Raw genomic sequence first — 24055 nt, forward strand, 5'->3', positions numbered from 1 at the left:
ACTCCCCTCACACTCACTGGTTCTTAGCCCAGCACTGCCCTCACACTCACTGGTTCTTAGCCCAGCACTCCCCTCACACTCACTGGTTCTAAGCCCAGCACTCCCCTCACACTCACTGGTTCTTAGCCCAGCACTCCCCTCACACTCACTGGCTCCGCGATAGGAGTGTGCAGTGTATTACTTCCCATGCACTGCCGTGCACTTATTCGTGCGCAAAGCCATCTCCATGACGACCGTAAGACGCTAGAGTGGTGTGCATGTGCCAAAGGGTCAGCACACCCGGAGGACACTCTACTGGGATGCACGCGCCGGGAAAGCACTAGGATCAACAGAGGGCGCTACGGGCCGGCCGGGGTAACCATGGACGCTGCGTGCCTAACAACGCAAGCGCCTGCATTCTCTCTCTCTATATATATATATATATGTCTTTGCAAACTGCAATAGCCGCGCGCCTCCCACACTGCAACAAGCGCGCGCCTCGCCTCCTCCTCGCGCTCTCGCCTCGCCTCCTCCTCGCGCTCTCGCCTCCCCGTCTCCTCGCGCTCTCGCCTCGCGCGCTTCTGCAGCTGCTGCCACCTGCCCCAGAGCTCGGGGAGCGCGAGCAATGTGTGCAGCGAGTTCCCGGCGGGAGGGCAGGGTGCTACCACCCTGGGCAGTGCCACGGAGCGGGGAGGCAAAGAGAAGTGGAGTTCAATTGCAAACATAAAGTAAGTGTTTTAGCCACACACATATATACAAAAATGGGCGTTTTATTCAACCCATTTAATGCCAGAGGGGTTCTACCACTGGCAAAGGCTTTTGCAGCATGTGGTGGTTTTGTGGGAGCTTAATGCAAAGTTGGGGTGTTGGTGGGATCTCTAATCAGAGCATAGTATTTTTACATAACCCAAAACATGTTGCATCTTGATGCATAATTAAAATGGCATGAAAGTTTGTTTTTTCTTCTCTATCCTACCAAAGGCTTTTGCAACATAGGTACAGGGAACTTTAATGTGATGTGTGGCTGGTGTTTGTTATTTGTGTATGTGCTTGAGATCTCACTGGCACGTGTGTCATGCTGCTGACCACAAAGCTATTGCAACAGATCGGTGCTCCTTCCATTACTGGTCATAGGGATATGAGGCTAGAACTGTATCCAGCAGACTCCACCCCACAGCTTGTTGCATGAAAGGGTTACTTTGCATTGTAACCCCCTTCCCAGTGAAACTTCAACATCAGGGTGTTTTTTATTTTTTTATTTAAATTACTGTTTTTTCCATAACTAATATCGCACCTTTTTTGGGTATCCTGGGTAGGTAATGTGATTAATAATGAATAATAAAATAAAAAACATTGAAGTTTTGGCACATAAGTGGTTAAACTGAGCTGTCCTCCAATTCTGCATGTTATCAGAGGCAAATGCAACATGTGCTTGTCTCCTGTGAAACTTGTCTTTTGGCTGCAGGTGAATTCATGCAGCAGGCTCGTGTCTTTCAAAGGAAACAAAGCAAATGCATTGCCAAAGGGGCCGTGGGGGTCTTCATATATCGGCACGCTTTTCTGCAGAGCCAGCTATCACGAAGGGGTTAACTGACAATTCTCAGCTGGACTTCTTTCCTGGGGTTTTCAAAGGCTATTGAAACGTGCGCTGTTCCCCTGGAATACTAATGCCAGGTGGAGTATGTGAATCCGTGCTTCAAATGAAGGGGGGGGGGGGGTGTTTTATCACACGATCTCACCGTTTCATACTGTAGCATATCGTGACCCTTGGAGTGTTCATCTGCATGTCACCAAATCCTACTGCAATGTGTCCACTGGAACTTGAGTTGAATCAGGGCTGGGATAGTGCATTTTAGTTCAATGTATTTGTTCTTGCGCCTGGCAGATAAGGAAGCTTACACCATCTCTGAATGGGGATGTTTTATGCTCTAGGTCTAGGAAATATTGGAGATGGCAACAGGTGGAGAAACTGGATGTTGCAAGAAAGAAAATTATTTTTAGCTTATCTGTAATTATACATTATCAATGCTAATGCGATGAAACATATGTCACCATCTAATGAGACTTTAATTTCATATTGAATCAAGCACATAGTGTGGCTGGGGTAAGTTATTTTTTTTTTTTAAATTTACCTAACAGATTTGCCGATAACAAAGCCAGGAGCACGGGAGATGAGCGAGAAAGAGACATAGAGAAAGAGACACAGCGTTTGTGTAGTTCAGGCCATATCTGGGCAATGAATGAGTTTAGCATGGATAGCAAAGCTTCATTTCTACATGTTTTTCATAATGCAACATCTGCCACATTTTAAAGGAAAGCCATTTTCCAATGTGGACTACACAAAAATGCCACTTTTTAAAACCAACCGATGCAAATAGAATTGCCTTCTGTATATATGGGAACGGGAAAGGTTCCAAGAAAAATGAATTCAGATTTTTAGACTGAAATTGTTTAATGTATCTGCAATTTAGAATCCAATTACATGCTATTGCAGCACTTGTAATTTACATGCCATTCTCTGGAAATGTAACATCAGCATGGGGGTTAGTGCATATTTATTTACTGTACTGTTCTTTGCTTGTACCTTACTTATATAGTTACTTATGTTATATGTTCCTTTGGACAAGATCTAGTCTACCTGCTTTAGAATTGGATTGCCCTGTACAATGTTCAAATTTAAAACCTAAACCAAAAAAAAAAAAAAAACTATATATATATATATATCAAATAAAAAGATACTTGTGAGCACATTCACATGTCTTAGACAAGTCTGCAACCCTGCCTTTCACCATTGTCACCCAGCATACAGTGCTTCTACTGCAGAAAGCTATATGCTATACTGTGGAGGTTTCTTGTCGCCTTTTTCACCCACCATAACTTAAAATGTGTATTGTTTATTTATTTATAAAATATTTTACCAGGAAGTAATACATTGAGAGTTACCTCTCGTTTTCAAGAATGTCCTGGGCATAGAGTTAAGACAAATAATACATGGTTACAAATACAGTTACATAAGTGAACAGGGTATACATTATATACGATATATATGTATGGTCTGTGTGTGTATATATATATATATATATATATATATATATATATATATATATATATATATATATATAAAAATTGAGGGACCATTTAACACCTCAAGTCATAAATCGCATACTGCACAGGGGGAGGGATAGGTTTCAGTCACAGATAACATTCCAAGATGCACTGTTTGTAAGTTAAACCTTTCTTGCTTTATTCATTGTAACATCGCCGGAAGAAGAGATTAGTGTATCTCGAAAGCTCGCACAAATAAAAGCATTTAGTTTATTAAGCTCGGCTAACAAGGTACAGATAGATACCTCTACAATATATATATATATATATATATATATATATATATATATATATATATATATATATATAATGGAAGCTGTTAACATGTTAAAAAAGAACACAATTGTAGCTTGCAAATAGTTGCTTGAACAGCTTTTTAAAGCCGATTTAAATGTCATTTTATATTGTGCATAGTTTGTCTAATATCTTACGTTTTCCTGTAACCCCGGTTTATACAGAATTTGCACTCTGAGAGACAGCACCTTATTCATTCTCCTGGCTTACCTAGTCCAAATTGAGGTTTACTTGTTCGATACCAAAGAGTCCGGGTTTGCTTTAGAATAACCATCAAACAATATCCAGCTGTTATAAAGTTGTCATGAGCAGATTACTCAGCAAAAATGTATTTTAGATGCAATGCAGTGTAGTTCAGTGGGGTTCATGTCTTAAGGATAGCCCAGCTTTAGCACAGGTGGCGTCTTCGAATGAGCCACTGATTGAGCCACCTGTGCTGAAGCTTGGATATTCTTAAAACCTGACCTGTTGGGTGGTCTTGAGGACTGGAGGTGAGCACCCCTGCAGTAGTTGATGCATTGTAACAGTCAGCTGTATATCTACTCTGGCTGAACATTCTGCAATACGTGTACATTATTCTATACATAATGCTCGGTTCAATGACACAAAAACATTTTCTTAAACCAGCATGCCACGAATAGCAGATACTGAAAATTTGAAGGCGTGAAAGAGATGGGGACGCAAATACTGTTTCCATGAGGAAAGGAAGAATAAAATGAGATTGTGCAGTAAGCTGTATTTACATTCTGTGTTTGTTGATTATTGCCTGAAACCTGCAATTAAGCTACATTGACGTTCCCCCTCATACAATACGACTATTTTCCATTACTTTTCCAATTCATGATCATTCCAATCTCCTTATCTGTTCAAAAACTTTGGGCTTCCAATGCTGCAAAACTCAATTATTTTCTTTATTTCTGTCTTCCAATGTCTTAATTTTTTTAATTGAACTATATTTTGCTCAGCGACCTGTTTCACGCATTGTCCATAGTTTCATTTTTAAGACTTACTCCAGCCTTGTTTCAATCAATGTGTTTTGCTTGAAGGCAGAGAAAGTACCTATTGAACTGAACCATAAATGTAACAACTCTTGCATGCGCTGTTTAAACACTCTTGTTATCTATCTTGTTCATCTATTCTTGCTTATGTTACAGTGTATATATAATATATAATATATCACTACTGTACTTGAGAAATCGTAAATTAGGTCAACGGTAAATAGTATGCTAGTTAGAGCTGAAATTGTTATAGCTGACTAAATCAGGATTATATGTTTATTGTTTATGGGAATTGTCAAAATGTAATGACATGATCAAATGAAACATTTATTTATTTTTTCTCTTTTCCATCTGGGGGTTGTCAAAACATTCAATTAATGTAACACTGGCCAGAACATGAGAACAGCCATATCATCGAAGAATCCATAGGGCAGATTTGATAAGATGATTCAAAGTAATTTACAATGTGAAAGATTCAAGGTTATATCCTAACTAGGTATAAACACATTACAGTAAGATTTAGAATTTCTAGTCAGGCTATTAGATTTGGTTACTAGTTTAAATGCACATGGGGATTATCTGATATGTATTTATGTATGTATATATATATATATATATATCTATATACTCCCCTTAATATACAGCACATATCAGTAGGATTGGCCATTAGAAGAAGTTGCCTTATTTGAAGAATCAGAACCAAGATATTCCGTACATACTCAGTTATTCCACTTGTTATAGTTGTGCCTTATATTAAACAACACTTTTGTCAAATTAAAATGATTTGCTTATTTTCAATTAACTAAAGATTGTGTCACACTTGTAATTCAAGTCACTCAACATACATACATACGCCAGTAAAAGGAAACCTCAGGCATACAATATGTCACTGTAGTTCTTGATCAAGAATTGCTGTTCTCAGGACAAATGATAGGTTTAAAAAAACAAAAACAAATGGAGCAGCCTTCCAAATATAGTCAATCATGAATATTTATTATGTGAGTAATACATTAATTTTGTTATTTACTATATTTGGAGTGCTGCTGCATTATTTTGTTTACCTGCCCTTATATTCTTATTTAGGGATCCAGGAAGTTCCTTAGCAGTACTAAAACCCACTGACAAATTGCACTTTTTGATTCTTGCTTTAAGATTATTTTTTTCTTGAACGTAGCATTTTTTGACCCATCGAGCACCACTCTCGCTCACCTTGTCTGGACCAATGGAATCAGTTTTGTCCGGTATAAAACAATTTTTACTACTGGTGTGCCTGAGATCAGCTTCAGATTTTCGTCCTCCCCTGCTTCAAACTCTGTGTTGTTGTTATGAGTCCGAGTCTTTACTCACTGAGCCACTCCTACCCAAGAAACATATTGTATATTGAATGGCAATGTCATTTGATGCAGAACAGGATAATAATGAACTGATGTTCTATCTGGTACTAATTGTGTTTGATTCTTAGCTGCAATTAAAGGGGCATCTCCCACACCCCGGACAAAAGTGAACTAATTCTGGTGACCTGTATAGTCTCTCTGATAGGGATGGGGGGGGGGGAGATAAGGGGAAAGAGAGCACTTGACTGCCAAACACTTCCCCATTCAGAGGCCCCTACAAAATTCAACTGTCCGACTACGTGGTATTGTACCTTTTAAGAGCTAACCAACATGTCTGAGACTTTAAAGTTTGTTTCTAAGGCTGAGTCCCCTGTGCCGCTGACCGCGCTGTGCTTGAAGAGGTTGCTTCTGGCTATTTATATTTCTAAGTCCCTGCTCACGAAGAGCGCACGCGCGTGCTTGCACGTATGCTCTCCCAAGCTTGCTGCTTGGGCAGATGGCTCTGTTTGAGTTCGGAGCGCAGAGCAGGGTCACGTGACCCTGCTCTGATCAATGATGAGAGAGGGCGTGTTTTGTGCTTTCGGAGTGTTTTGTGCTGGAACGGAGTGGGGGGGACGGAGTGAGAGGGGGAAACAGAGTGAGTGAGAGGGGGGAACAGAGTGAGAGAGGGGGGAACAGAGTGAGGGGGGGGAAACAGAGTGAGAGAGGGGGGGAACAGAGTGAGGGGGAACAGAGTGAGAGGGGGGGAACAGAGTGAGAGGGGGGGAACAGAGTGAGAGAGGGGGGGAACAGAGTGAGAGAGGGGGAGAACAGAGTGAGAGAGGGGGGGAACAGAGTGAGAGAGGGGGGGAACAGAGTGAGAGAGGGGGGGAACAGAGTGAGAGAGGGGGGAACAGAGTGAGAGAGGGGGGAACAGAGTGAGAGAGGGGGGGAACAGAGAGAAGGGGAAGAGAAACGAGAGAAGGGGGAGAGACAAATGAGAGAGGGGGGAAGGGAGAGAGAGGGCACAGGGGAGGAAAGAGAGCAATGGGGGGGAGAGGAGGGAAGGGGGGAAGAGGGGGTAGAGAGAAAATGGAGACAGACACAGAGAGACACACACAGATACACCCACACACAGAGAGAGAGACACACACAGAGACACAGACAGCCCCGATGCTGCCAATGACACGCCCCTCCCATAATAGCCACGCTCCCCCTCTCCTGCTCTAAAAATATTGCAGGACACCCGATCGCTCATGCTTGGAGAGCTGGTGACGTCAGTGGCACAGGGGACTCAGGGAAAAGGGAGACCAAAAAGCACACCAGCACAAACGGAGCAGGAAGAACCCAGGACAAAAAAATTATTAAAAGGGCACTTTAATGTGGCAAAAGACCCGTCCAACGACGTTCGAAATGCATTGGATGGGTCTTTTGCCACATTAAAGTGCCCTTTTAATCATTTTTTTGTCCTGGGTTCTTCCTGCTCCGTTTGTGCTGGTGCGCTTTTTGGTCTCCCTTTTCCCTGTATTGCATTGAGTAGCTGCACAGCCTGCCTGCCTGCCCTACCAGGATGTGAGTACTTGTATATTTTTCAGGGGAACCTGCCAATGAGACTGATGGTGAGTGGGTTGCACCACACACCACCTGTCTTCAGGAGGATAGTACCCATTATATGACACAATAGGTACTATATCAATTGTTAGTACCCTGGTACAGTGGTCTGGCTTATTATCATTTTGAGATATACCTGTATTTGAGCGCTTCAGCTATTTTCCATAGCACAGGGGACTCAGCCTTAAGGAAATGCGTTGTGATTTGCTGATGGACGCTCCTGTGAAGCATGGTAACTTCAGAAAACTGGTTAAAATCATGCCTGTCCCCTAATAAGGAGTAATTTATATTGTTTATAAATTATTTGTTTCAACGTGATAAACAAATTTCACAGGACCCTAAAGGATGGGCTAGGAAGTCACAGAGATTCTTCCTGACGTTGTTGAAGTCGGTGAGGTGGTTAAATGACCATTCTTTGATACTAATAGATGCTCAACATGTGTATATTAATACATTTCACCTACCGCAGGAAGAGCACAGTTACAACTGATACTAAAAGGGGTTTGCATATCAATTTCTCCTTCAGCATCTTCACAATACTGATAACAGATAACCAATATTAAAAAACGGACAAATCCATATTTAATAGTTTGATTAACTAAATAATGTTTAAGGGAAATGAGTGTTTATTCCTATTGACGTTACTAATTTCTGCATGGTGCTATTCATTATACTGTAAGAATTACTCTCAGGTACAAATAGGGCAAACTGCTTGCAGAAGGGTGGTTATTACTTCAGTGATTTATTATTGTAATATCATGCCAATAGGCACAAAGTTATCACCTTTTATATTCTGTTTGCTTGGTGTGAACTAATTTTCTTTATAAAATAATTGACACCATTCAAAGGTAGGTTAACCTGTGTGGAGACTTAACGCAAAGTTGTATTCTTATGACATCTATTTGTATCCCTAATATCTGATCGTTTCAATGCAGGGAGGAGGATGCAGTATCTTCATTCACACACAACTTTGTTTACAAAGCCATTGAACACTCAAGGGGTTAAATAACTAATTTTTGACATATTGATGTTCAGGATATAATAATACTTTCCACTTATAGCGTTGAATAAATACAGATCTCTGTTAAACCAGCTGCCCATGATGCTACTTTGATTGCCCTTACTGTGCCACATACAATATTGCAAGGCTGTCTGCAATCATCTTGTAGCTGAAATCATTGAATTTCAGTAAGAAATGAATTCTATGAAATAATAAAAGAAGCTGGTTATTTAACCCTTAGGCTTCATATCTTCACAGCAGGGGGCCAATTTCCAAGCGGTGTGCACCCTCTTGGGTGCTCTTGCACGATCTCCCTGCTATGGAAAGACAGGCCATTTTTCTATTTTTATACAGGAACGTTGGATTAGGATAGTAGTATTTTTCAGATGCATTACATACTGTATATAGGCTCATTAACAAAATAAAAACAAAGTGACGTTTGATGACATGGCTTCTGTTGTAAAATGCAGCCACCCTCACCTTGTAGGTGTAGATTTGTGATTACACCTGGAATTGGGGAACAAAGATCAGCATTTTTATTTCAATCTTTTTTTTATTGTATTTTTTTGAGACATACATATCTTTACATTTCAAGGGGAGTATCACATTAACGGCGGTACATATTATACCAAATATTTTCAGACAGTATTTCAGAGAAGATAAGATAGAAAAAGGATAGAGTTATGAGGAGGGGGGGGTGAAGAGTGGGGATGGGGGGGGGGGGGAAGAGTGGGGATGGGGGGGAGGGAAGAGTGGGGATGGAGGGAAGGGTGGGGATGGGGGGGGAGGGAAGGGTGGGGATGGGGGGGGAGGGAAGAGGGGATGGGGGGGGAGGGAAGAGTGGGGATGGGGGGGATGGGAGGGGAGGGAAGAGTGGGGATGGGGGGGGGTGAAGAGTGGGGATGAGGGGGGGAAGAGTGGGGATGGGGGGAGGGAAGAGTGGGGATGGGGGGAGGGAAGAGTGGGGACGGGGGGAGGGAAGGGTGGGGATGGGGGGGGGAGGGAAGAGGGGATGGGGGGGGAGGGAAGAGTGGGGATGGGGGGGATGGGAGGGGAGGGAAGAGTGGGGATGGGGGGGGAGGGAAGAGTGGGGATGGGGGGGGAGGGAAGGGTGGGGATGGGGGGGAGGGAAGAGTGGGGATGGGGGGGAGGGAAGAGTGGGGATGGGGGGGGGAAGAGTGGGGATGGGGGGGGGAGGGAAGAGTGGGGATGGGGGGGGAGGGAAGGGTGGGGATGGGGGGAGGGAAGGGTGGGGATGGGGGGGGAGGGAAGGGTGGGGATGGGGGGGGAGGGAAGGGTGGGGATGGGGGGAGGGAAGAGTGGGGATGGAGGGAAGGGTGGGGATGGGGGGGAGGGAAGAGTGGGGATGGGGGGGAGGGAAGAGTGGGGATGGGGGGGGGGGTGGGAGGAGAACTTGGTACATTGATTGGCACTGGGACTGACTCTCCCCTTGCATACTTATCTTTGGAGCCAAAGATCAGCATTTTAAATGGCTATTAGGGCACAAACTCGCAGCTGACCAAAAAAAATACCTTTTTTTTATCAGTCTAACTGGCTTTCCCTAATCAATTCTAACAATAATAAAAGCAAAGGTTTGGCTGCTTTTATCTTTTTGGAAATTAGTTACAAGTTGAATTTCTTAGGGGCCTTTGTCATTCAAGTATTGTTTTTCCCCTTTATCCCCTGTCCTTATCAAAGAGCCAATAAAGATAAGGGGGGGGGGGGACTGTACAAGAACATGATCACACAAAAGAGAGCACCCAGAGGAAGTCACACCCCTCCCAAGTCTCACTTTAAATAATGCATTAATAATACTTATGTGTCAGATTTGGGTAAAAAAAAAAAAAAATGCATTAATCACCCAGATGAGACCCCTTAATTATGTCACTAGAATGAGTTCACTTGGATCCTCGGAAGGATTGCCCCTTTAACCCTTTGAGTACCAGAGAGCCATAGCCCCTCCGGCACTTGCCGTCACTGAGACCTTCTCTTCCGTTCCTCTAAGGCAGAGCTTATACTATCTGTGCGGGCGCGTGCGACCATGCGCACTCCTGCAGCCCCAGCGATCTGTTGGCGGCAGGGGATAGGGGAGGCGATCGGAGGCGTGGCAGGGACAAGCGCGTGCACGTCGCTATGCCGCCACCATGAGGGCAGCCTATTGCAATCTCCAGTCCTCAGCTGTCAGTCTCAGTCAACGATTGAGCCACCTGGGCTGAAGCTGGGATATCCTTAAAACCTGGCCTGTTGGTGGCTCTTGGGACTGGAGTTGGCCACGCTCTACTGGTAAGATTGCGATCTCCCCATGAAAAATTACTACGAAGATTATGATGTAGCTACTACATCACGTGGCCCCTGGAATGCCAGACCCCATGTAGCAGCTACAGTATGTCTAACACCACCCAAAGGGTTAAGGGGACACTGTATCTGGTAATGCAAAAAGCCGTGGTTGCCATTAACTGCATGGTAAGCGCATCAATTTCGTGTTGTGCTTCTAAGGCTACGGCCATGGTGAACTCTGGAGAGGGCGCAAGCGTTCACTCGGCTTCTCACACCGCCTGCAGCAGGAGAGATCTGTGTCCTGCATGCAGAGGAGACGGGGAGGCGTGTCGGGGGCGTGTCCGAGACGTCATGGAGCTGGTTCACCCTCATTGGGCGAACCGTTCATGTGATCCGGCTGCCGCCCGACCGCCACACATAAAAACAGATTTTTCTGTTTCCTCCTGCATCGCGAGCGCCGGCGCCTCTGCTCCCGTGCCTCTGCTCCCGTACGCGTTGGCGCGCACTATAGACAGCCTCATAGAGGCACATCTATGTGATCGGGCGAGCCCTCGCGATCACCATGGCTGCAGCCCCCCTGCCATTGAGCTTGCTCATGCTTGAGAGCAGTGACGTCACCAGCTCTCCAAGGATGAGCAATCAGGTGTCCTACGATATTTTTAGGGTGGGGAGGGGGCGTGGCTATTAAGGGAGGGGGCGTGTCATTGGCTGGATCTGGGCTATGTCTGTGTGTCCCTCCATTTTCTCTCTCCCCTCCCTACTCTCCCTCCGCCCCTTCCCTCCTCTCTCTCTCCCCCCTTACCTCCTCTCTCTCTCCCCCCTTACCTCCTCTCTCTCCCCCATGTCCAATCTCCTGCTCTTCAGTTGAAGCACAACGGCAGAACACACATCGCAGCTGAAACAGGTGCACGCGCTGCCAGACGCTCCGGCGCACGTGCAGCCGGGACCACTGGGGCCATAGCCTTAAACTAATGTACTGTTTTGTGTAGATATGATACACAGATCACACACTTTTTTCCCCTTCTGGTCTGATGTATGAAGAGCCTTGTAAGGATTTTAAAGTTAATTTACCGAACTCTAGCGACACCTCAAATGATTTTACACTCTGAAAAATACTCTAATTTTTTTCCAGGATCAACATGAAGACAACATCAGTTCTGCAAACCAATCTATTAACCTTAGAGTACTTACTTTGAATAGAAATTCTGGATGCAATCTGTTTGAACCGTACAGGTTTGGTGCAGCACAAAAAAAAACATAATCTGATTTTGTTTTCTCTTATAGAATCCTACTGGCGGCCTGTCAAAGTGGATGTGAGTCGTGTACATCAAGATGACTCTCTTAGGAGAAAACTCTGATTACGACTACAGCGCCCTTAGCTGCGCCTCTGAAACCTCTTTCAGCCACAACTACTTTGGAGAGTCAGAATCCTTCAAAGGCATTTTTTACAAAAGGGCCAAGTTAATCAAACCTACAGAGGATCCCTTTAAAAGTGCTCACCCAGAAGACCGCAAACGCCATGTCATTATAAATGTCGGGGGCATCAGGTATTTACTACCATGGACAACACTTGACGAATTCCCTTTAACACGTCTTGGGCAGCTAAAACTGTGCAGCAATTTTGACGAGATTTTAAGCATCTGCGATGATTATGATGTGACCTGCAATGAGTTTTTCTTTGACCGCAACCCAGGCGCCTTCAGAACCATTCTGACGTTTTTGCGGGTCGGGAAGCTACGACTGCTTCGGGAAATGTGCACTCTTTCGTTCCAGGAAGAACTTCTCTACTGGGGCATTGAGGAGGACAGTCTGGAATGGTGCTGTAAGAGGAGGTACCTTCAGAAAATGGAAGAGTTCGCCGAACTGAACCTGCAGGAAGATGAGTTGATTGAGAATGAAAATGCATCAGAACACGAGGATGAGAGCAGGACTGACATGTGCATGCGCCACCTGCATAACATGGTAGAGAAACCGCAGTCTGGACTCCCTGGGAAAGTCTTTGCCTGTCTGTCAGTGTTGTTTGTGACAATTACAGCTGTGAATCTGTCCATCAGCACAATGCCAGACTTAAGACAAGAGGAAGAAAAAGTAAGATCTGTTTTGTTTTTTTACTTCAAATAAAACTCACTGTTGTGAGCACATTCACATTTCTCAGACAGGTCTGCAAACCTGCTTTTCCTCATTATCTCTTAGCATACAGTGCTTCGACAGTCGCCAGGGATTCTGGGAAATGGCATGCAAATGAGCACAATGTGTCGCTCTTTACTTCTTATCAATTTTAACATGGACTCCCTATAAGCTTATGCCTGTTGTATTTCACAGCTTTTCAGCACAGCCTGGGTTAAAGAAGTGCAGAGCCAGTAACCCTCCTCACAGACAGGTGTTTTTACCTTTTGGGTCTCTTCAGTATGAGGCTGGATATACTGGCTATGCAATGTGAAGCTGGGATTGGTTTCACCCTCACATTCTATAAGTTATGGTGGGGGGAAAAAGTGACAAAAACCCTCCACTGTACAGCCAATAATAATCCCACGTGTGAGCACATTCACATCTCGGACAGGTCTGTAACCCTGCCCTTCCCCATTATCTCTTAGCATACAGTACTTAAAACTCTTGCATATGGGATACACACTTACTGATGTTTCACTCAACAGCTAAATGCAAGAAAATAATCATTTCATTGTTTCAGTAAAGCAGTAAGGGCAGTGTGTATCAAGCACAGAGCAATAATAGCATGTAAGCCATTTGCCCTTTAGTATTTCTGTCAAATGTACCTTTTTTTCACAATCCATGCATTTCACGCATTTTCCTTTGGCAGAATCACCAACTCGAGCTCATAGCCACCAATTTAATTAACGACAAGTAAACATGCACTTCTCAGCTACATTGTGCCACTCTACAGCCAATGTGCTACGATAGTCATAGACAATGTGTTTTCCAGGTTATATAATGTAGCACACGCAATACTACAATCGTAGTTCTGGGGGACACTCAGTTCCCATTCTATAAATAAAATAGAGGATAAAAAAAAGAGTAAAGGGGACCACTGCTTTAAACAGTTAAAACTGTGTGTGTGTGTGTGTGTGTGTGTGTATATATATATGATTAGTGTATCTCGAAAGCTCGCACAAATAAAAGCATTTCGTTAGCCACAGAACGGTATCATCTATTTATTTTTTGATTATATATATATACTCTTTTTTTTATATATATATATATATATATATATATCTCTAGGAAACAAGAGTAGTAGGACTTTAATTGGTGGACTTTTCTACAATAGTTAGGCTATTATTAATATTTTACAGTACAACGTACCATTCTATAATGCAGCCAGAAATATAATAAACAAACACTTTCCATGGGAACTCTGTTCTTACAGGGCATTGGGGATGTGTATCTGAAAAAAGAAAAACCTTTAGTGTCAACTCATCCGTCCCTAATAAATGTTAAGCCCAAAAACCCACGCAGAGGATCCCCGTGCATGAAATGTTCATTGCATATGTATAAATGTATTTATATAGCGCCAACCCTGTACGCAGCGCTTATCATTACAATAGGAGGTAAATGTACATTGCAAACAATAGGAATAAATGCAACAGGTAAATGACAACAACGGAGACCCTACCCAAAAGAGTTTATAATTTATTTTATTTTTTAATGTGGTATGTGTCCTCACTGACCCCCAACCCACAGAAGTCTCTTAAAAATGGGTATTGGTGTTTTGAGTGGGTATAAGAGATGAAGGTCAGTCTGTCGGGTCATCACTTATAATGATTGGAAATGTCTCCTAGTTGCCATTGAGAATTAAGATTTAGACTGCTGGATACCCTTGGTCAGGGATGCGCCATCTGGGGGGCGGGGGGGCGGTGGTTGCAGAGGCCCTGCGCTCTTCCCCAAGGCATTTAAATTAAATGCCGGGGGATCGTGTGAGGCTTCTGCAACTCTCAGCTTACTGTGATTTAGACGGCTGTGTGACGCATCGCCGTGGCAACAAATTACGCCACGGGGTCATGTGAAATGACATGACACGCGTCAAATGCCATCGAAGGTCACGTGCCGTCACATGACCCCGCAGTGTCATTTGACGAAACTCCAAGGTTGGGGGGTGGGCGGGTATGAGCACCAGGACAAGCAAGACAGGGGGGCACAGTAGCAAACGTTTGTGCCCCCGCCCTTAGTCATAGTCATGTTTGGGTTATTTTTGCAGCATATTCCATCTTGGTGTGTTGTCTCAAACAAGGGATTTAAACCTTTCCCCTGAGGAAAAAATTGTTAATAATATTTGATACAGTGGCACCCATTTTATTCACTGTCACTTATTTATTCTCAGTAATACGTTACAGGGGTACCCTTTCTGCCCCGATTGGCACCCAAAATGTGATTGCAGCCTTTGGCTCTGTGTATTTTGACATATTGCATAATACAATTAAATCTCTATTCAGGTTTGATTCCGGTCTGCTAATGATCAAACGGCTGCAGTGCTGCATGTACAAAGAGAATTGATCACTTGCATTAAAGGAATGGAGAGAAATTGCTGTTTGACCGGAGGGAGGAGACATTTTTCACTTCTAAAAACTTGACATTCACTTTTTTGTTTTTTTTTTGTTTCATAGACAGTAAATAATTTAAAATGTTAAAAGCAGTGCAGGTCAACATAATAGTTTTATAAGAATATGGCATCGTGGACAAACTTCAGTCTGGACTCCCTGGGAAAGTTTTGTGTTTGTGACCATCACTGGGTGTGGATTTTTACTCTTATTCCCCTGAAAATGATGCTTCATGTTGGAACAGCCTTAAATGCATCAAAATCATTATTTTCTACGAAGAAAATGCCAGATATTATTTTCTTTCTCACAAAAATAAAAAAATTAGAAGCGGATCTCTACTAGTAGACTTCTAGTAGCCTTAACGGTCCAGGCTGTTTTTGTTGTTTTGACACCTTTTCAGGGGACCAACAGTCGAGTTCTTCACTTTACCGTTTGTTTCGATATTGCCCTTTATTCATTCTAGATTGCAAAGATTTGCCCTTTCCTCTGTCACTCTACTGCTAAAACTACAGCTAATGCTAGAATCACTTTACTGTCTCCCGTCTCTCCTGCTGAAATCCCTCTCCTGGGTTCCTATTAAACTCTGAATTACTACAACACAAAATCCACTGAGTTTTTGGTCGCCATGTCGCTGCGCAGAGCCGTCATGGTCGCGCCCACTATGGGCACCCGCGATGGACTTCATGCCTTTGTTTTCATGCTGCGCACCGTCGCTTTTGCCGCTACTATAAGCACGGCCTTACATCTCAGTCCTAATCTCTTGCTATAAACCTGCCCGACTCTTGCGTGCTGATCAAGGATGTCTTTTGTCTACCTCTTTTGTATCTAAAACCCTCTCCCGCCTAAAACCTCTCTCACTCGCCGCCCCACACCTCTGGAATGCCTTCCCCTCAATATGACTCGCACCCTCCACCTTTTAGGACCTTTCTTAAAACACACCTCTTTAATGAAGTATATGGGTTGCTCCGTGGCTGAAACTATGTAACCCCTCTTAACTTTACCTCAGTCTATAGAACCTGTCACTGAGGTGGCGGCCTGAGTCCTGTAACTTGGGGTGTAACTCTTATAGTGGGGGGTACACAGAGTGGGAAGCAGGAGTAATTAGACACAACAAAACTGTAAGGAATTATAACAAACTGTATATTACTTTATCTTTCAGTTTGAACGGGGATACATACACCGGGCTACCACATAACCACACAGTATTTCTGCAATCCTACTAAAACAAATCGCTAACGCTGCGCCTCTGACTTTATGTATCTTACAGTCACTGCATATTAGCTCACATGCCCTGTGATCAGGGTAATTGTACTACAAAAAACAGGCCTTTCTGGCGCTTGGACAACACAGTAAATAAAGTTCCTTTCAGGAGAGTCTTAATTACTTTGAATGAGCTGCAGATCTTGATACAACAAGTAACTAGGACAAAAGCCGTAGGCTGGTTCTATAGCGCGGCCGCGTGCTACGCCGTGCGCGGGCACGGCAGTTATAGATGGCTGAGGTCAGCCAGACCTTCTATACAAGGGCCGCGCGCGCGGCAGGGAGCGGGGAGCCGACAGACAGCGGCGAAGACGGTGGGAGGGGTGATTTAGCGCCGCTCCCGGCGCTCAAATGTGTGTGTGTATGTGTGTGCGTGTGTGTGTGTGTGTGTGCGTGCGTGTGTGTGTGTGTGGATGTGTGCACAAATAAAACATTTTTGTTATTCAACTTTTTTTTGTTTAAAAAAAATCTTATTTACACCATTATTTCACTCACACAATGTATGCACACACATATACTCACACACACACACACACACACACATATACTCACACACACACACACACATACACACAGTACCTGTCGCACCTGGCAGCACTGAGATTCTATACAAACAAAAAGCATGCGGCACGTGCACGCGCGTTCGCACGTTCCGTAACCAGTATAGAACGGCACTTAGTTAGTGGTATTTCACTAGCGCTCCTGGTTCCAGATCTATCAGTGTGGTTTGAGTCCATCCGGTAGGACGCACGGCTCCGAATCCTCCGACTCGCTGCCTGCTCGTCCTCTCCTGATGACATCACCACAATGCTCCTCCAGGTACGGTGTCCGCGCTGTGCCACAATCCTACGCGTTTCGAGACTCAGTATTGCGGGTCTCTTCCTCGGGCTATCTAATAATAACCCCTTATTACAGTTTTGTTGTGCCTAATTACTCCTGCTTCCCACTCTGTGTACCACCCACTAAAATAGTTAACCCCCAAGTTACAGGACTCAGCCCCCACCTCAGTGACAGGTTCTATAGTCTGAGGTAAAGTAAAGAGGCGTTACAACTATACATTTCCTATGTCACGTGTACTATTGCTATAAAACGCTATGTATATGAATGCCGCTATTTAAAAAAAGACCTACATACATTGTAAGCTCTCACGGACAGGTCCCTCATTTCCTTCTGTATCTGTTTTCACTTGTTTGTCCTTATTTGGTATGTAATTCTGTTTTATGCAATTTTCATCACTCTGTACCACCATTGTACCGCGCAGTATATGTTGGTACTTGACAAACGATAGATGAAAATTATACGGCACTGAACTTTCCACGCCTCATAAGTTTTTCAAATATTCAAGTGGAATCTCTACATATACATACGTATCATTTAATTTATGAAGAACCTAAATGTTGGTCCCCTAAAAGATGTCGCAGCTTACACAGGAAACAGGTCTCTATGGAAGGGATTACATAATAAAAAGGAAGTAAGAGACTTTTTTTGCATTTTTTTTTAAACTTTTATTTAAAAAAAATTCTAAACACAGGATTGAAGCAGGGGTTACTTCCAGCTCCGGGGACCCCCGGCTTCTGGAGATATTTACCTCCGTAGCGGATGCGGGTAGCTGCTCTGCTTGGCTAGAAGGGTTCACATAATGGCCGCTTTGCAAAGCTCCCTCACTCTGCGGGCCAATAGGAAGCTGTGGCATCATCCGGTGCAGCTTCCTATTGGGCCAAGTGAAGCTTTAAAAAAGTAGTGAGATACCGGCAGCCCAAATGGGGGTAAGTATCTCCGGAAGCAGGGCTTCCCTGGAGCTGAGATTAATGGGGTTCAGCTCCAGAGACCCCCTGCTTCAATGTTATGTTAGAAAATAACAGAAAATCGCCTCCTTGGATTGCTCTGTCAAAATGGTTTAATGAAAGGTGACAAAACAAACCTATGTTGCATCTTTTTTAGGATTGATTTTGCTTTTTGGACCCATTATGTGCCTGCGTTACCATTAACAACTAGAAAAATAATTAGCTAAATACTAATATTGTTAACACTGCTTCAGCATTAACTTTTTAGTTTTTGTTTTTTTCTTCCAGGGCGAATGCTCTAAAATGTGCTATAATATTTTTATAGTTGAATCGGTCTGCGTGGGCTGGTTCTCTCTCGAATTCCTGCTGCGCTTCATTCAAGCACCCAGCAAGTTCGCGTTTCTGAGGAGGCCACTAAACCTCATCGACATCGTGGCCATTTTGCCCTATTATATCACGCTGGTTGTGGACCACACCTCCGTGGGACAGAAGACGAACTCGGGCAACAGCTACCTGGACAAAGTAGGCCTCGTGCTACGCATACTCCGTGCCTTAAGAATTCTATATGTCATGCGCCTTGCCAGACACTCGTTGGGCCTGCAGACGTTGGGCCTCACCGCCAGACGGTGTACTCGGGAGTTCGGACTGCTGCTCCTGTTCCTTTGCGTGGCTATCGCCCTTTTCGCTCCCCTGCTGTACCTAATTGAGAATGAGATGGGCGACTCGCAGGAATTCACGAGTATCCCCGCATGCTATTGGTGGGCAGTAATCACCATGACGACAGTGGGCTATGGCGACATGGTGCCCAGGAGTATACCTGGCCAGGTGGTGGCCCTCAGCAGCATTCTGAGCGGGATCTTGCTCATGGCTTTCCCAGTCACTTCTATCTTCCATACGTTCTCGCGCTCGTATGCCGAGCTAAAGCTGGAGCAAGAGAGGCTGATTTGCAGAAGAGCGCAGCTGCTGATGAAGACGAGGTCCCAGATGGGCAATATCTCACACGGAAGTGAGATATTATTTGAAAGCATATCTTCAGAGGCAAAGGACAATGAATGACTAAAAGGAAACGGTCCTCAAAGACTTATGATGCACAACTGCTTCTGTATAAAACCACTCTGATTGCTATTTGCTACACGAACACTAAAAAGCAAAGGTTTACAGTATGTTGCTTTGTGGGACCATTAACATGCAGCCCTGTATAGTTATACTAAGTGTGACCCTACACCCCTGTAGCTCCTTTATAGAAAATGAGACTTAGAGTAGACCCAGCAACAGGTCTTCCAGGTTAATGTTGCTTTTATAATACGTCCCTGCTTCCATTTCTTAATCTCCCCCACTGTGAATGTGGCCTATTACAGTTTGGAAGTGGCTAGTTGGATGACCAGCTGTAAATATTGTCTGGAGCCTTTTTATATCACTGTTCCCTTAGTCTAAATAAGATGGCTCAATAGACGGTTGGAAGTGTTTGGTCATACTCTGCTTTCATTTATGCTATAGCACAGGGGTGCGCAAAGTTTTTGACCTGCGCCCCCCCTGCCTCGCAGCCCCAGCGTTCGCGCCCCCCTCTCCTACGACCCGGCGTCAAATGACACCGCGGGACATGTGATGTCACGTGACCCTGCAGCGTCATTTGATGCCACATTGTCATGGCGACGCGTTGCTGAAGACCCGGCTGGCAGCAGGTCAGGGATGTTATAGTCTCACGCCTCCCCCGGCATTTAATTTAAAAACCAGTGACTATGGGTGTGGGACAGTAGCCATGATTCTAGGCTACTGTATTGAATGCTTTATTTAAGGGGTGGGTTTTACGGTTCGTCTTAAGGGTGGGGATAGAGGGTGGGGATAGAGGGTGCTTGGCGCATACTTCAAGAAAGGAACAGAGTAGGGACGTTAACAAATTGACACGGCTGTAAGAATAATTTTTTTTTGTTATAAGCGATTTGTAGATATGTATATACAGATGTGGCAACATTTTAATTGTGTTCTATAAAGTGGTAAATATGTATTTCACTCCATAAATATTGTTCGGATTGTACACAAACGCTCACATGGAGGATTAAAAAGGAAAGTGACACATTGGGAAACAGATTGGTTGATATGGATGTCAGAATTTACAAGACTGTTTCAACAATAAAATAGAGATCTGCATTGTACTAATTTATAAAAAGCCATTGTATATATCTAGATTAAACTTCAAGATTAAGATAACCTTGAATGTCCTTACTATTGTCTAATTGTAACCCAATTCCTTGTCACCCAAAGTGGGGTTTTTGTTGGTTTAATCCAAACAGGCTATTTATTTTTATTTTTTATATAGGAATGAAGTAGGGCAGTGTTTCCCAACTCCAGTCCTCGGGGAACCCCAACAGGTCAGGTCTTAAGGATATCCCTGCTCCTGCACAGGTGGCTCAGTCACAATGACTGAGCCGCTGATTGACCCACCTGTGCTGGAGCAGGGATATCCTTAAAACCTGACCTGTTGGGCTTCCCTGAGGACTGGAATTGGGAAACACTGAAGTAGGGGGTCTACGGAGCTTAACCTTGTTAATTTCACCTGCTGGGACCCCCTGCTTCAATCCTTAGTAATAATAATAATTTGCCCACTTGGATTGCTCCTTTTAAGAAGAAGATGGAATAAGCATTGTTACTATTAGGGTTAATTTTACCTTACGGGCAAGGAGGCTCCCGTGGTGCACCGCTCTGCAGCCCCCTCCTCTGGTCGGGCGGAATTTGGACACGACCGGAAGAGGGTGGTCATTGCAGTGAATGCAGGGCGGCTGGTGCTGCCGGAGAGCCACTGTTGGGCCACATCTGCTCTTATCCCAGCTCTCCCATCCAGCTCTCCCCCCAGCTCTCCCCCCAGCTCTCCCCCCAGCTCTCCCCTCAGCTCGGCAGCGAATCCTTGAGGAATGTCTGCAGAACCCCAGTTGAAAATCACTAGTATATACACCTGTGTACAAATTTAAAGGACATTTTGGTGGATATCATTTTATGTTACGAATTATTCATGCACATTATCTCTCCACAGTTCATTAGAAAAGTAACTTTTGCATGTGTGTGGGTATGTGTTAACACCGTTTTTTGTACAGAAGATTAATGCCATCTTGTGGATACATTTGAGTACTGACTGGATTTTTAAAATATACACCTACAGGTCCGAAAATAATTTAAGAAAAATGCAAGGAAACAAAATACTCTAAAAATAATAATGTAGTACTTATTATACTGTAAATCCTATGATGTGCATTTATTTATCAAGCAAACTCTTTATTTAGTCCGATGCAAAAAATAAAATGCTACACAAACTAGATAATAGGTAAGAATCACTAAACATAAGGAAATATTACATTGGTAAACATATTTTTATTTCATTATATGACAACTATATACAAATATTTTCGGGGACAATACAAGGAGCTTTCAAAAGATCTATTCATCCCACGGGCAGTAAAAAGGACTTGGGGCCATCCCTTAAGGTTGAAGGACAGGAGATTTCACCAGCACAAAGGAAAGGGTTCTTTACAGTAAGGGCAGTTACAGTGTGGAATTTATTACCCATGGAGACGGTGATGGCAGACACAATAAATCTGTTCAATCAAAGGTTGGACATCTTTTTAGAAAGGTATACAGGTATATCAAATAAGTAAACATGGGAAAGATGTTGATCCAGGGAGTAATATTTTTGACAATTGTTGGAGTCAGGAAGGAATTTATTTTCCCCTTATGAGAAATTATTAGATATGTCACTGGGGTTTTTTATTTGCCTTCCTCTAGATCAATATACTGTAAGTGCAAATATGGGATAAGTATTTGTCGTCTAAATTTAGCATAGGTTGAACTTGATAGACGTGTTGTGTGTCTTTTTTCAACCTCATCTACTATGTAACTATATAACATCAATCTACACATTGGTCCTTTTAACAGCTCCAGAGCGCTACAAGAAGTCCAAAGAAGAGTGCGCTGCTCTGTAGTGGACAAACAACATACAACACACGAGACAAAAAATGTAAAAAAGGAGAGGTGTCTTTTGTGTTGTATGTTGTTTGTGCTGTTTGTCCACCGCGAAGCAGTACAATTTTCTTTGTACTTCTTATGGATTTTTTACTCAAGTAGGAGAGCATTTGTTGAGTGCTACACCTGTGGTATTTCTTGGAGATCTGGGCTTTATATTATATACACTGTCACTAATTTGATTGTCACACCTACCATATGATTTTTTTATAGCTGTTTTAGATTAGCACCACGGACACTTATATTCTTTGTCCCAGAGCTCTACAAGAATTCTCCGTTCTTCTGCGGAGAGCTCTCAGCTGCTTCCTTTTTTTTTTTACACTGGAAAAACAAAACGGTAACATGTTCCAATCCGAAATTAAGATCTTTACTGATTTTCTATAGGCAATTTATTTTAAAAAATACTCAAATTTCTACTTGAAAAAAAAATATATCCTACATCTTATGATGTGTTTGGTGACTCGTTACCTCTGATAAACTATGGGAATTGGAAGTCGCTGTTTGGAATATTTTGCCGTTTTTAATAACCATATTGGTATGTAGAATTTAGGAATATTACAAAAAAAAAATTATAAAGGTGTGGAGCTTTTCTGGGTACAGACACCGCAATATTATCACTCAACTCAAAGAATGTGGATCACAAGAGTGGAACGTCAGTATAATGTTCATACAAACTTTTGTAAAACAATGTATTGCAGACCCCTCTGTTTTTTTGGTATGTATATATAGATATAATCAAAAACAAATACTCAATACCGTTCTGTGGCTAACTAAATGCTTTTATTTGTGTAAGCTTTCGAGATACACTGATCTCTTCTTCCGGCAAAGTTACAATGGATAAAGCAAGAAAAGTTTTACTTTAAAACAGCCAGGAATGTTATCTGCGGATGAAACCTATCCCTCCCCCCTGTGCAGTATGCGATTTATGACTTGAGTGTGTGTGTGTGAGAGTATTTGTGCAAATATACATTTATAAAGTGCCCACAGTGTATACAGCGCTTTACAAAAGGTGTGTATGGATTGGGAGTGTGTACCAATGGTGTTGGTGGGTGTTGAAATGTAAGAGGGTGTTGCATTACTATTAATATTTGTTGATACCACTACACAAGCGAAGTCTCTTCCCATGAGCGCTAAATCCCATGTCTATATAGTTGGGTCCGGAAATAATTGGACACTGACACAATTTTCATAATTTTGGCTCTGTATGCCATCACAATGGATTTGAAATGAAACAACCGAGATGTAATAGAAGTGCAGACTTTCAGCTTTAATTCAAGGGGTTGAACAAAAATATTGTATGAAATGTTTAGGAATTGCAACCATTTTCATACACAGTCCCCTTATTTCAGGGGCTCAAATGTAATTGGATAAATTAACACAATCATAAATAAAATGTTCATTTTTAATACTTTGTCGAGAATCCTTTGCAGGCAATGACTGCTTGAAGTCTGGAACGCATGGACATCACCAAACGCTGGGTTTCCTCCTTTGTGATGCTTTGCCAGGCCTTTACTGCAGCTGTCTTCAGTTGTTGTTTGTTTGTGGGTCTTTCTGCCTTAAGTTTTGTCTTCAGCAAGTGAAATGCATGCTCGATCGGGTTGAGATCAGGTGATTGACTCGGCCATTGCAGAATATTCCACTTCTTTGCCTTAAAAAACTCCTGGGTTGCTTTCGCAGAATGTTTTGGGTCATTATCCATCTGTAAAGTGAAGCGCTGTCCAATCAACTTCGCTGAATCTGAGCAGACAACATATCCCTATACACTTCAGAATTCATCCGGCTGCTTCTGTCTTCTGTCACATCATCAAACACTAGTTACCCAGTGCCATTGTAAGCCATGCATTCCCATGCCATCGCACTGCCTCCACCGTGT

General features: G+C 43.3%; 1 protein-coding gene across 1 annotated transcript; it reads left to right on the top strand.

The window, feature by feature from the left end:
- Positions 1-348: 348 nt before the first annotated feature.
- KCNG1 (potassium voltage-gated channel modifier subfamily G member 1) lies at positions 349-20004 on the top strand. The gene is made up of 3 exons (XM_075571246.1): positions 349-707; positions 11862-12665; positions 18460-20004. The coding sequence occupies exons 2-3, from the start codon at positions 11910-11912 to the stop codon at positions 19225-19227; spliced, it is 1524 nt and encodes a 507-aa protein (XP_075427361.1). The 5' UTR covers positions 349-707; positions 11862-11909; the 3' UTR covers positions 19228-20004.
- The last annotated feature ends 4051 nt before the right edge of the window (positions 20005-24055 follow it).

Source organism: Ascaphus truei, chromosome 15, assembly GCF_040206685.1.
Source record: "Ascaphus truei isolate aAscTru1 chromosome 15, aAscTru1.hap1, whole genome shotgun sequence".
NCBI classification, from domain to species: Eukaryota; Metazoa; Chordata; class Amphibia; order Anura; family Ascaphidae; genus Ascaphus; species Ascaphus truei.

Excerpts from the sequence above, each read along its gene's own strand:
- KCNG1 (XM_075571246.1), top strand. The coding sequence starts at position 11,910 with ATGACTCTCTTAGGAGAAAACTCTGATTACGACTACAGCGCCCTTAGC. Across the intron at positions 12,666-18,459 it reads TAAGACAAGAGGAAGAAAAA|GGCGAATGCTCTAAAATGTG; the intron begins GTAAGATCTGTT and ends TTTTTCTTCCAG.